Raw genomic sequence first — 13,443 nt, forward strand, 5'->3', positions numbered from 1 at the left:
TGGGTGAGTGGTCCAGCAGCTGCTCCAAACTTGTGTTCCTACAGCCCGGCTTGCAGACAGGCCCCGTCCAGACACTCATGTTCGGACTGTTTATTTGAATTCATGACAATGACAATGATTCTGATCCTGATGCCTTATGAAGAAGTACCCCTCGCTCTGAACAAAGATTCAGGCTGTGCTGTCTGCCTTACTTCTGATATTAACACACAGCGGGTTTAGGGAATGTCTCAACCCAGCAGGATCAAGGGAAAGAAATGGGGCCGGGCCTCAGGGTTGCCAGGCACTGGGGAAGGCTGCCCACTGCTTGGTAGACCGCTAGGTTCTCTGTTTTCCCCTCCCTTTCCTTTTCAAATCCCACAATTTCCTGTTGGGGAAAGGTTGTAATTAGCCCAGACCGAGGCACAGCTGCCGGGAAAACTCTAGGAAAACACGGGAACCAATATTTTTCCAATTAGAAGGACTGTGGCATAAAGTTTTTGTATGAGTTCTATTGAAACCAGATTTCTCCAGTCAGCTGCCAGGGGAAGAAGGTAGAGTGGAGACTCCCCGTGGCCACCCCGCCCACATTACCACCCTGGAGCTCAGGGCAGTCGGAACAGGATGGTTCTGGATTCTGGGGAGGCTGAGCTCCAGCTTACTGAGTTCCACCCCTGATAACGTCCCCAACTTCCTGCTTTGGTGTCCTGGGAGATGGGTAAATGGGCATAGGACAGAGCAAACTGAGACAGCAGATGACTTGGGGAGATGGGAGAAGGGAGCAGGATGCTGGGGTAGCTAGCTGATGTTCCCCCCTTTCAGCGATTTACAGGAGACACACCCCAGCTTGGTCATGAAGTTGGTTTGCTTCCACTGTGCGATGCAGTCCTCAGAGGTTTTAAAGTCAGCCTGCACAGAGTAAACAGAAGCCATGAATGGAGTGGTGAGGGGAGGCGTGGACAGCCCTTCCCCAGGGTCTCCTGTGCCTCTCTCTCCACACCAGCAAGTCTGCCCACCTGAGGCATTTAGTTCAGGAAAACGGTCACGAGTAAGTGCAAAGAACTATGTACCAAGACAGCAGCGTTCCAATAGTGAAAACCTGAGAACAACTTCCATGTCTAACAAGGTTAAATAATTTTGTCACATTATGACAATTACGATTTACTACTGCACAATCCGATCACCGCTCAGTATTTAAAAAGACAGGGAAGTTTTTCTGGCATCCAGTTAAAGAGAAAAATAAACATATGGTGGGACTCAAAACTGTAAATATATTACCTCCCTGCGCTGAAGGGGTCCACGAAGAAATAATCACTAATGCTATTTCACAGGAACTAGGTGTCAGGACTATGGATATTTTGTCTCTTTCATGTTCCCTATACTTTGGATGGTTCTACATTGGAAGCCTATTTTATAGCCTGGAAAAGTAAGTGATCCAAAAAAGCAGCCTGGAAAAGTCGGAGAGGAGGGAGTGGGTGAAAACAAGCCTGCCACAAGCAGGGCGAAGCAACAGGTAGAAAGCACTCTAAATGCCCCCCAGACATACCCTGGCTGAGCCAGGAAAGGCGGGATTGATAGGGAAGGTCACACGTATCGTGTTAGCTCCACGAGGAGAGGAAACAGTGGCTGCTTGGTTCATGATGTAGCCCGGAGCTCCTAGAACAGGGGCTGACATACCTATCAGAGGCTCAGGACTTGATGAAGGAAGGAATGCATTCAGGGGTCGTGGGGACACGCTGTGTTAGAGTCCATGCCCCAGAGGGCAGAGAGAGAATGAGTGCTCCAAGACCAGGGTGGGGTGGGGGGAATCCTGGCTCCATGGCTTCTAGGGACCCTGTGTGGCCTTGGCAGGTAACCCGCCAGATAAAACAGGGGTAATGCTGTGCTCTGGACTGAAGATCAGAAGAGGAAATGTCTGAGTCCCCCACACAGTGCCTCAAGGGGTCTGTTGGGGCTCAGTCCCTGTGAGGGTTCCCATGCTCTGCAGGTGCCTACCCCCTCCCCTCCCCAAAAGGTCTGGATGGAGGAAGGGAGAGGCACAGAGGCAGGAAGGGCGGGGGGGGGGCCGAGGTGGACTCGGGGGAGGGGCCGAGGTGGACTCTGGGGAGTCTGGGGACCCAGTCCAGGCGGCCCAGGCAAGAGAGCGGGCATGGCCAGCTACTGACCTGCAACTTCTCGAAGACTTTCTTCTTGGGCTTAAGCTCTTCATCTGGCTGGCCCTTCTCATAGCCCTTCACGAACACTCGCTCACCGGGAGCAGAGCCTGCAGGAGGGTCCAGAGGCTCCACCTGGCGGGTCACCCCCTCTCTGAGAAGACACACAGGATGAGGGAGGAGTGAAGCTGTGGCCCGACTGCAGCTGCTGTGGAAGCCAAGGCTTTAGGGCCTCTACATAGGTGCCCTCAGGGCGGAGCTACTGGGATGGGCTATGGGGATGCTACTGGGATGGGCTATCTCGGCTACCCCGAAATGCTCTGTCTGGAGAGAGACCCAAATCTGGGCTTTCTGCAGGAGGAAGCAGGACATAACAGAAGCAAGGTCTAATCGGCCAGTCGGAATCAGGTAGGACTCCTGGCTCCGACTCTTAACTGGGAGAGAAACTCCGGCACATGCCTACTGCTCCAAGCCTCCGGATTTCTGTCTTAATAAAACTGACTTTAGGTAGGGGCGCCTGGGTGGCTCAGTGGGTTAAAGCCTCTGCCTTCAGCTCAGGTCATGATCTCAGGGTCCTGGGATCGAGTCCCACATCGGGCTCTCTGCTTGGTAGGGAGCCTGCTTCCTCCTCTCTCTGCCTTCCTCTCTGCCTACTTCTGATCTGTCTCTGTCAAAGGAATAAATAAAATCTTAAAAAAAAAACAAAACAAAACTGACTTTAGGTAAAGCGCATTATTCGCAGTTACGTGTCCAGGAACTCATTCCTTCATCTTTTGGACTGGGTCCTCAGGGCGTCCACCTGGCGTGGGGAAGGGTGTTGCGTGGGCCCATTCCCTCCCCCTCTCTGCCCCTGGTTCTCACTCACGTGGAGGCGCACAGAAGCATGCCTTGGGACTCAATGCCTCTCATCTTCTGGGGCTTCAGGTTGCACAGGACCACCACCAGCCGGTCCCGCAGCTCTTCCTCGGGCACGAACTGCACCAGGCCGCTCACCACAGTCCGAGGCTCGGCTTCCCCCACATCAATCTTCTCCACATACAGGCTGTCTGCATCCGGGTGCTGCGCGAGAGGTCAGCCCGGATGGGATCATAACGCACTGGGTCACGGGTAGCACCAGGGAGCCCTGAGCGCCGTGGTGGGCACCACTCCCTGGTACTGGCTCCTCAGGGGCCCCTGGAGCAAACTCTCTCCAGGTCCCAGATAGCAGACCGGAGGATGGATCAGGAGGGTTCATTTTACTGTCTGCCAAGAGGCAGGCTTCGAGTAAAAGGAAGGGCGAGCAATATCCCCTAGAGGTTAAGTGGCCTGGACCTTCTGGGTGGTGACCATTACGGCCACACACTGCCCCAGCCTGGAGGAGGATGGAGGACAGCGCTGGCCTTGCCATCTCAATGAGCACCCGCAGCTACCTCAAAGTTGTTTCCGTAGCTGGGTCTATGCTGTGAAAAAGAATGCTGGTAGAGGAAAAAAAGTCCACAATGGTCCCAGGTCCCTGGCTGCATAACCTTTTCCTCTCCCTTCCCCATTTTCAGGGGTGTGGGGGATGGGACAGCAGGATGAAGTGGCTGATCTGAGATAAGGCCTGCAGCTAAGACCAGACAAGCTGGTGCAGACCAGAGGAGTCTAGGGACCGGATTTAATGGACAAGCAAGCTCCCTCTAATATCCTCCCCCCACCCCGAGTTCCTGGCTGTGTCTGGTTGCACAAGGTCCAGAGGCAGCAAAGGGAAAAGCCTGACACGTGCAATGAGGCACCTGCGTTTTGACTTGCAGTGTGACCTCAGGGACGTAACTTCTCATCCCAGGCCAGGTTTCCTTCAGATGGAAACAACAAACATGACCCCACCTGCCTCTCTGGGATGTGGTGAAAAATGAGTACCTTCTCCACGCTAATGATTTTCCCCACGCGGATATCCAGCCGGGACGGGATGACCTCTTCTGGTTCTGAATTCTTGGCAGGGCCTTTGGCAACTGGCTCTGGGAATGAGAAGAGCCCCAAAGGGTCAGAACCCTCCTTCGCGATGACAGGTCAATCGCTGACACACACACCGGGAACACTAGCAGGGTTTCATGTAGAACCCCAGAATCTACCCCTTTGGTTCTATCTTTTCTCTTTTTGAAGTCATCTCTACACCTAATATGGGACTCAAACTCATGACCCCGAGCTCAAGAGTCGTAGGCTCTACCAATGAGCCAGCCAAGGGCCCCCTAGTTGTGTCTTCCTTAAAACAGGATCAGCAGGGCGCCTGGGCGGCTCAGTGGGTTAAGCCTCTGCCTTCAGCTCAGGTCATGATCTCAGGGTCCTGGGATGGAGCCCCACATCTGCCTCTCTGCTCAGCAGGGAGCCTGCTTCCCCCAGGCTCTGCCTACTTGTGATCTCTGTCAAACAAACAAATAAAATCTTAAAAAACAAAACAAAACAAAAACAAAAAACCAAAAAAAACAACAGGATCAGCAACCTTTGAGAAGTGACAAGCCAGATTTTCATCTATTGTTTCCCTCAGGTATAGCTGGCGGGGAGGAAACGGGGCGGGGGGCAGTAGTAGCTTGGCTACCTTTAGGTGTTTCCATTTGTGCTCTCCACATACATTTATTGAGTTGGGAGAGTCACACAAAACCATCCATGTTGATATCTCAGTGTCATGGGTTAAGTGGACAGCCTGCTAAGAGCCAGTCAAAAGCATACGGAAAGGAATTGGGCAAAGCTGAAGGTGAGCTTTCCGAAGGAGCTGTGCAGGCTCTGAGCAGCTCTGTTCCTTCATGGTCTAACCCAACTGCTCCCTTAACTGAAGGACTGAGTGAAGGATCACAGTACATGTCTCACACCAGTGGGCTGGGACAACAGGATGTAATCACAGTATCGCCCAAACCTAAATCCTGATGACTCAAGTTCCATTCCAGAAGTCAATGGTCTAGGATATTCCTGCACTTCCGACCCCCTAGCTTCTCGGGCTCTTGATTTAAGACAGACCCTTTTCAGGGGCGCCTGGTTGGCTCAGTAGGTTAAAGACAGACCCTTTTCAGAAGCCCACCGAAAGGTGCTCTTTCGTGATGACATCATGCAGCCCTTGGCCCCCGACCTCCCGGGCTGGCCTTACTCTGCTTGGAGGGCTCTGGGTAGGCAGCGCTGGTCAGTTTCTTCAGGGCAGGGGTGTTAAACTTTTCCCGGATAGGATCCAGCAACTTGTTCAGGGCGACCTCCACAGAATTCTTCAGGTCTCCAGGATGTACAACCTGTGGAAGTGTGCAAATGGCCGGTGAGGGGAGCTACCTGAGCGGGGGCATGACACGTCTGAGTCTAAAAATGACAATGTGTGGTGTAGGGTACAGGCCGCTGACCCTCAGAGCAGCCCTGTGAAGCTGACAAAGCCAAGAGGAGGACACAGGTTCAGAAAGATTCTCTTTCTTGCCCGAGATTTAGGTCTTTTGACTCTGAATTCCATCCTAACTTGAGGGATTGTATCTTATTAGGATTTATTTATTTGAGGGTGCCTGGGTGGCTCAGTTGTTAAGCAGCTGCCTTTGGCTAAGGTCATGATCCCAGGGTCCTGGGATCGAGCCTCGCATTGGACTCCCTGCTCGGTGGGAAGCCTGCTTCTCCCTCTCCCACTCCCCCTGCTTGTGTTCCATCTCTTGCTGTCTCTTTCTCCCTGTCAAATAAATAAATAAATCTTAAAAAAAAAAAAAAAAGATTTTTTTATTTGGGGAGGAGCAAGATGGTGGAGGAGTAGGAGACTGAGATATCATCAGGTCCCAGAAGTTCAGCTAGATAGTTATCAAACCATTCTGAACACCTACAAACTCAATGGGAGGTGGAGGAGAAGAGGAGCAGCAATTCTAGGAAATCTAGCAAATCTAGAAAATTGACATCTTTCTGGAAGGCAGGATGGGTGGAGAAGTGAATCCGAGGCAACATAAGGGAAGACAGACCACAGAGGAAGGGGCCGGCTCCCAGCAAGTGAAAGAGCAGTGGAGCACAAAATCGGAACATTTAGAAGTCTGCTCCGCAGAGGGATGTCACTCCAGAGGCTAAGCCAGGTGTGAAGCCCTCATGGGGACAGTGTGGTCTCAGGACCCACGGGGACACAAAAAGACCAGGGGTGTCTGAGTGGTGGCAGAGCTCCCAAGTATCAGAGCAGGGAAGCCGGCTGCAGAGAGGGAGCTGAGGAGTGAGCTCTCAGCTTGGGGTCACCTTAAACCATGATGGAGGCATAGTCAGGCCACTGCTCTTCAAGCAGGGACCCCACAAGTGGCATATCCGGAGGGACCTCCTCTTTCCTCCTCTAGGAGGAGTGGCGGGGGAATGCGCGACAGGATCTGCTGGATTTGGAGACTGCAAACAGGGCCGTGCACCAGAGACAGAAACGCTCGGTCACAGGCCAGGTGAGCTCAGAGTGCGGCGGGAGACCAGGGAGACGGGAGGGATGGACTGCTTTTCTCTGAGGTTGCACTGAGAAGTGGGGCCCTGAGCTCTCGGCTCCTATGGGCCAGGGGCTGGGAGGCTGCCATCTTCACTCCTGTCCTCCAAAGCTGTATGGAAAGTGTTCAGGGAGCCCAAAACTGCGAAGATTACTTAGCCTCGCCCCTGGCAAATGTGGTGCAATTCCACTTCAGGCAAAGACATTTGAGAATCACATCAACAGGCCCCTCCCCCAGAAGATCAGCAAGAAAATCCAACCAAGACCAAGTTTACTGATCAATGAGAACTGCAGGATGCCAGAGCTAAGGGAAAGCAACACATAGAATTCATGGCTTTCTTCCCCATGAGCCTTTAGTCTTTCAAAGTTATATTTTTTTAATTTTATTTTTTTCTTATTCTATTTTTAAAAATTTTTCCTCTTTCCTATTTTAACATTTCTTTTTTTTTTTTTTTAAGATTTTTTATTTATTTGTCAGAGAGAGGGAGAGAGAGTGAGCACAGGCAGACAGAATGGCAGGCAGAGGCAGAGGGAGAAGTAGGCTCCCTGCTGAGCAAGGAGCCCGATGTGGGACTCGATCCCAGGACGCTGGGATCATGACCTGAGCCGAAGGCAGCTGCTTAACCAAATGAGCCACCCAGGCGTCCCTATTTTAACATTTCTTAACTATTTTATCCTCTCAATATCTTTTAAAAAATCTTTTCTAATTTTCATCATTATAGTGACATTTTATCCCTTCATTGAATTTAACCTTGTATTTGTATACACACAGGTTTTTTTTTTTCTTTAAAATTTTGGGATACAATTTCTTTTAATAGATCAAAATGTACCCTAAATCTAGCACACAGCTTTGTCCTAATCTCCAGCCTGATCACATTCTTTCTTCTTTTTTTCTTTTTTCAAACAACTTATCAATTCTTTTTCTAGAATCTTTAAATTTTCATCTTTATAGTCATATTCCATCCCTTCGTCGTATTTACCCTTATTTTTGTATATATAAATTTATCTTTCTTTAAAATTTTGGGAGGTAGTTTCTTCTAACAGATTAAAATACACCCAAAATCAAGTGTGGGGTTCTACTCTATTCACCAGTCTGACATATACACACACACACACACACACATACATATATATATGTATATATATATACATATATACAGAAATAAATATTTATATATTTATATTATATATTATATAAATAAACAACTATACACACATATGTGTACATATATGTGTATATATGTGTGTGTATATATATATATATATATATATATATATATATATATATAGTTGTTGTTGTTGTTCCCCTTTTCCGCCCAGTTTCGGGTCTCTTCTGATTTGGTTAGTACATATTTTTCTGGGGTTATTGCTACTCTTTTAGTATTTTGTTCTCTCATTCATCTATTCATATCTGGATAAAATGACAAGGCAGAAAAACAGCACAAAAAAAAGAACAAGAGGCAGAACCAATGGCTAAGAACCTAATCAATATGGACATTGGTATATGTCAGAACTAGAGTTCAGAATGATTCTCAAGGTGCTAGCTCGGCTCAAAAAAAGCATGGAAGATATTGGAGAGTCCTTTTCTGGAGAAATAAAATCCCTATCGGGAGAAATAAAAGAACTAAAATCTAACCAAGTTGAAATAAAAAAAGCTATTAATAAGGGGAAATAAAAAATGTAGGTTCAGGGGCGCCTGGGTGGCTCAGTCGGTTAAAGCCTCTGCCTTTGGCTCAGGTCATGATTCCAGGGTCCTGGGATTGAGCCCTGCATCGGGCTCTCTGCTCAGCAGGGAGCCTGCTTCCCTTCCTCTCTCTGCCTGCCTCTCTGCCTACCTGTGATCTCTGTCTGTCAAATAAATAAAATAAAATCTAAAAAAAAAAAAAGGAGGCTCTTACTGTTATGATAAACGACGCAGAAGAAAGAATTAGCGATATAGAAGACCAAATGATGGAGAATAAAGAAGCTGAGCAACTACTGGACCACAAGGGAAGAATTTGAGAGATAAGTGATACCATAAGATGAAACAATATTAGAATAATTGGGATTCCAGAAGAAAGAAGAAAAAGAGAGGCAGAAGGTGTATTGGAGCAAATTATAGCAGAGAATTTCCCTAATTTGGTGAAGGGAACAAGCATCAAAATCCAGGAGGCACAGGGTACTCCCTCTCAAAATCAGTAAAAAATAGGTCCACACCCCATCATCTAATAGTAAAACTTACAAGTCTTAGTGACAAAGAGAAAATCCTGAAAGCAGCTCGGGACAAGAGGTCTGTAACATACAATGGTAGAAATATTAGATGGGCAGCAAACCTATCCACAGAGACCTGGCAAGCCAGAAAGGACTGGCATGATATATTTAGAGCATTGAATGAGAAAAATATGCAGCCAAGAATACTATATCCAGCTAGCCTGTCATTGAAAATGGAAGGAGAGATTAAAAAACTTCCAGGACAAACAAAAACTAAAAGAATTTGCAAACACCAAAGCAGCCCTACAGGAAATATTGAAAGGGGTCCTATAAGTAAAGAGAGAGCCTAAAAGTAACACAGACCAGCAAGGAACAGAGACAATATACGGTAACAGTCACCTTATAGGCAATATAACGGCAGTAAATTCACACCTTTCAATAGTTACCCTGAATGTAAATGGGCTAAATCCTCCAATTAAAAGACAAGAAGTATCAGAATGGATAAAAAACTAAGACCATTGATACACTGTCCAGAAGAAATTCATTTTAGGGGCGCCTGGGTGGCTCAGTGGGTTAAGCCTCTGTCTTCCACTTAGGTCATGATCTCGGGGTCCTGGGATCGAGCCCTGCATCGGGCTCTCTGCTCAGTGGGGAGCCTGCTTCCCCCTACCCCTTCCTGCCTGCCTCTCTGCCTACTTGTGATAAATAAAATCTTAAAAAAAAAAAAAAGAAACTCATTTTAGACCCAAAGACACCTCCAGATTTAAGGTGAGGGGGTGGAAAACAATTTACCATGCTAATAGACCTCAAAAGAAAGCTGGGGTGGCAATCCTTGTAACAGATAACTAAGATTTTAAGCCAAAGACTATAGTAAGAGATAAGGAAGGACATTATGTCATACTTAAAGGGACTGTCCAACAAGAAGATCTATCAATTTTAAATATATATGCCCCTAACATGGGAGTAGACAATTATATTAGCCAGTTAATAACAAAATCAAAGAAACAGATCAACAACAATACAATAATAGTAAACACCTTAGTGTTAGTAAAAACCGTTAACACCCCCTCACTGAAATGGACAGATCATCTAAGCAAAAGATCAACAAGGAAATAAGGACTTTAAATGACACACTGGACCAGATGGACATCACAGGTATATTCAGAACATTCCATCCCAAAGCAACAGAATACACCTTCTTCTCTAGTGCACATGTAACATTCTCCAGAATAGATTACATCTTGGGTCAGAAATCAGGTCTCAGTTGGTAGCAAAGGATTGGGATCATTCCCTGCATATTTTCAGTCCACAATGCTCCGAAGCTAGAACTCAATCACAAGAGAAAAGCTGGAAAGAACTCAAATACATGGAAGTTAAAGGGCATCCTACTCAAGAAAGAATGGGTCAACCAGGAAATTAAAGAAGAATTTTAAAAATTCATGGAAACAAATGAAAATGAAAACACAACTGTTCAGAGTCTTTGGGACACAGAGTCGAAGGACATAGTCCTGCGAAGAAAGTATATAGCCTGGGGGTCAGAGGGAGAGAAAGAGAGAGAACTTGAAGCAGGCTACATGTCTAGAGTGGAGCCCAGTGTGGGGCTGCATCTCATGACCCCGAGATCATGACCTGAGCTGCAATAACTTGAGGGATTTTAGAGGCTGAACTTTTTTTTTGAGGCTGAACATTTTTCTTAATCATATTCTTCTTCAAATTCTTCAAATTCTTTTATTAATCAAATTCCCCCCATTCATGTTTTGAGTGGTGGCATGAACCAGGGGCTATTTACAGGCAGAGAAACACCCACAGAGGCAATCCAAGGAGATAGCCTTGCAGGGAGCTGGACGAGCGAGAAGAGAGAGCAAGGACATTAGACAGACGGGGACTAGAGTCCCAGCTAGCTGTATGACCCTGAACCACGCACTTAACCCCTCTAAGTTTGGGATGCTTTACTCAAAAATTGAAGAGAATACCTATATCTCAGAGAGTCAGAATGAGGATTCAATCCCGTAATGTGGGTGAATATGGTGAGTGATACTAGTACGGGGCAGGGGCACAACCATTTGATTCTTCTTGTGTCCCATAACTAGTACTTTTATATCCCAAATCTGGCCGGAGAGGCTCCGCTAGATATTCTGAGGGGTTATCTCTTAGCTGTGGATACCTGTAATACAACAGTGCCTCCATTTTTGCTTCTGATATTCTCTCATTTCTTTCAGAATGTTTAGTTTTTAACATCAGAAAAGCTTTAGACCTGCTCTGTCCAGTATGACAGCCGCTAGCCGCGTGGGGCTACCTGAGTGTCAAGTACGATTCAGTTTCTCAGTAGCACGGGGCTCACAGAAAGGTTGACCACACATGACCAGCGGCAGCCACGTGAGAGAGCACACCCCGAATGTGCCGGCCCTCATAGAAAGTTCTATGGGCTAGTGCTGTTCTAGGCTTTTCTTCAGACCCACTTCTTCTATCCTTCTCGTTATTTCCACAGATCACTGTTCACGGGGCTGAGGAGTGATGTGTGGGTTTTGTGGCTGCCTCAGACTGCACGTAGAGGGCTTCAGAGCAATGGCTGTGAAACATCCAAGAAAATGGGCCTTAAGGGCCGCAGAGCTCCGAGGTCATGGAGACTTTTCCTCTATTTGATGTTCAAACCCTCACACCATGTTGCCTGCAGGGGCCTTCTGGCCTCTGCCTGAACACCTCAGTGATGGGGACGTGAGGTCAGGTGAGGCAGCCTGGCCCACTGCCATCCAACAAAGGTTGCTGCACGGCTCTCCCTGATGTTGAACCTGAACATGTCCCACCCGCAGGCCTGGCTTAGCCCTCTGGGGCCACAGGAAGAAATCCAACCCGTCCCCCGCGAGAGAGTCTGCCATGAGTCTGAGGAGCACCGAACGCAGGCCTGATTCCCAGCCACACATCCCCAGTTCTTTCAACTGTGCCTCTGCGACAAAGGTTTTGCTCTGTTCCCTAACACAGCCCCCTTTGTCTCCCCAACACAGCCCAGACTGTCTAACAAACCTCATAAAATAGAAGTCCAGACCTGGATGCAAAGCCCTAAATGTATTCACACCAGCAGAGAACTGAATGGACTCCCTGGTTCCAGACTCCACATTTTCCATATCTTACAGCAAGACCCCGTTCACATTTCCAACAGCGCAATCACACTGCTGATTCAACCCAACGTCAGAACCAATCAAAAGCCCTCATTTCCTTCCCATATGCACCACTATCACATCTTCCCTTTAGGACCTGGCCCTGCCTGGCTCACCCACAACACTTCGCCAGTTTGTCAGACCAAACCACTTGGGATTCTGTACCGTGCTATTTCATCTTCCTGTGTCTGTGCACAATTTATTCCCTCTGTTTGGATGTCATCTCCTCTGCAAAGCTTTCCCCATAGCCAGGTAATCACTTCCTCCCGTCTTCGCTCTGGACCACGTATATACCACGTATATACCATCATCGCACAGCCACACGGCAATGATGTTTATTTCCTTCTGGACCTTGAACTTCGTGAGGATTTAATCCTCTGTAATGCCAGCCCTCACCGTGGTGCCAAACTCATGGGTACCCAGGAATTCTTTTCTGAAGCTGTCTCTTGAGGTCAGCAGGATCCTCTATGCTATCCTTTCCTAGGTGTTTCTTTTCTGAACTCTGACTTTGCACCTGTCCCTGAAATGCTTCACCTTGCTGGGTTTGGTCCGTCATTCCAGGTTAAATCCTTTGCAGAATGATTAGGACACCAATATTTTAGCTTTGTGCCATTTGTTTGCCTAACCTGTGAACCACCCGAATCCTCATTAAGCCACTGCCCGTGATACACAGCCCTGGAGAGCATCAAGTGGAGACTTGGGGCAGGTGCTAGAAAGCTGGCTAGGCCAAGGAGAGGTCTGGCAGAAGGAATTCGGGGGGGATTTCTCCTCCTCTGGGATTACCTCGTCAGCGAAGTCCTTTTCCAGGTCCAAGTAAGAAGTATAGGTTTTGTTCCCACCCCACTTCTCATCTCGAAGGATCACAAACTCTGTAAGACAAAGGATCCATGCCAACAAACTCATCAATAATGGCAAAGTCAGCAGGCCTAGCTCAAATGGTACGGATACTTGTAGTTTCTGTTATACATTTTCAATTTTTATTCTATTATACATTTCAACTTTATTATATGATATATATATTTATATATCTTAATGTTCTTAAATCAGATGAGCCAGCAACCCAGCTGGCACCCATGCTCAAGGGGAAGGATTGTGCCTTACATTTCTTTCATCTTGCTCTAATTCGGCATGCCTGTGCCCACCTGCATTTCTACAACCGCCACCCACCTTGACACTCTGCTTAGAACCCAACCTGATGACAATCTCATGGGCAATGAAATCACATCCCAAGTGCAAATGTACCCTGGTCTATGAGAAGTCAGAGGGAAGCCCGAAGGAAGACTCTTAACCAAACCCAAGGATGATCACAGTACTAGCTCTGCTCCCTCTGCCTGGCCTCCGAGAAGCAATCAGCGAGTGTCTTACCGGACTTGAGGGGAAAGAGGACATGCTTGATGAAGGACAGAACCCCATTGTTCTCCACATTCCCTGGCTCACAGAAGGCCTTCTTGAGTTTTTTCTTCACATCCTCCTTCCGGTCAAGAAGATCAATCTTGGACTCCTAGAAGCCACAGAGGAGAAGGGACCGCTTATGGTGGGGAAGGAGATATGC

At 47.7% G+C, this 13,443-nt stretch overlaps 1 protein-coding gene across 2 annotated transcripts in view; it reads right to left on the reverse strand.

Moving 5' to 3' along the window:
• Nucleotides 1-75: 75 nt before the first annotated feature.
• Nucleotides 76-13,443, reverse strand: part of YARS1 (tyrosyl-tRNA synthetase 1) — a 38,010-nt gene continuing 24,642 nt past the window's right edge. For both annotated transcript variants that reach the window (XM_045064138.1, XM_045064139.1), the window contains exons 7-13: nt 13,257-13,392; nt 12,675-12,760; nt 5,227-5,362; nt 4,008-4,105; nt 2,995-3,188; nt 2,142-2,283; nt 76-885 (exon numbers count right to left, since the gene is read on the reverse strand). In XM_045064138.1, the coding sequence (XP_044920073.1) occupies nt 775-885; nt 2,142-2,283; nt 2,995-3,188; nt 4,008-4,105; nt 5,227-5,362; nt 12,675-12,760; nt 13,257-13,392 (903 nt within the window). In that variant the 3' untranslated portion in view covers nt 76-774. The remainder of the gene's footprint in view (nt 886-2,141; nt 2,284-2,994; nt 3,189-4,007; nt 4,106-5,226; nt 5,363-12,674; nt 12,761-13,256; nt 13,393-13,443) is intronic.

Source organism: Mustela putorius, unplaced genomic scaffold (genome assembly GCF_011764305.1).
Source record: "Mustela putorius furo isolate JIRA1106 unplaced genomic scaffold, ASM1176430v1.1 tig00003853_pilon_pilon_pilon, whole genome shotgun sequence".
NCBI lineage: Eukaryota > Metazoa > Chordata > Mammalia > Carnivora > Mustelidae > Mustela > Mustela putorius.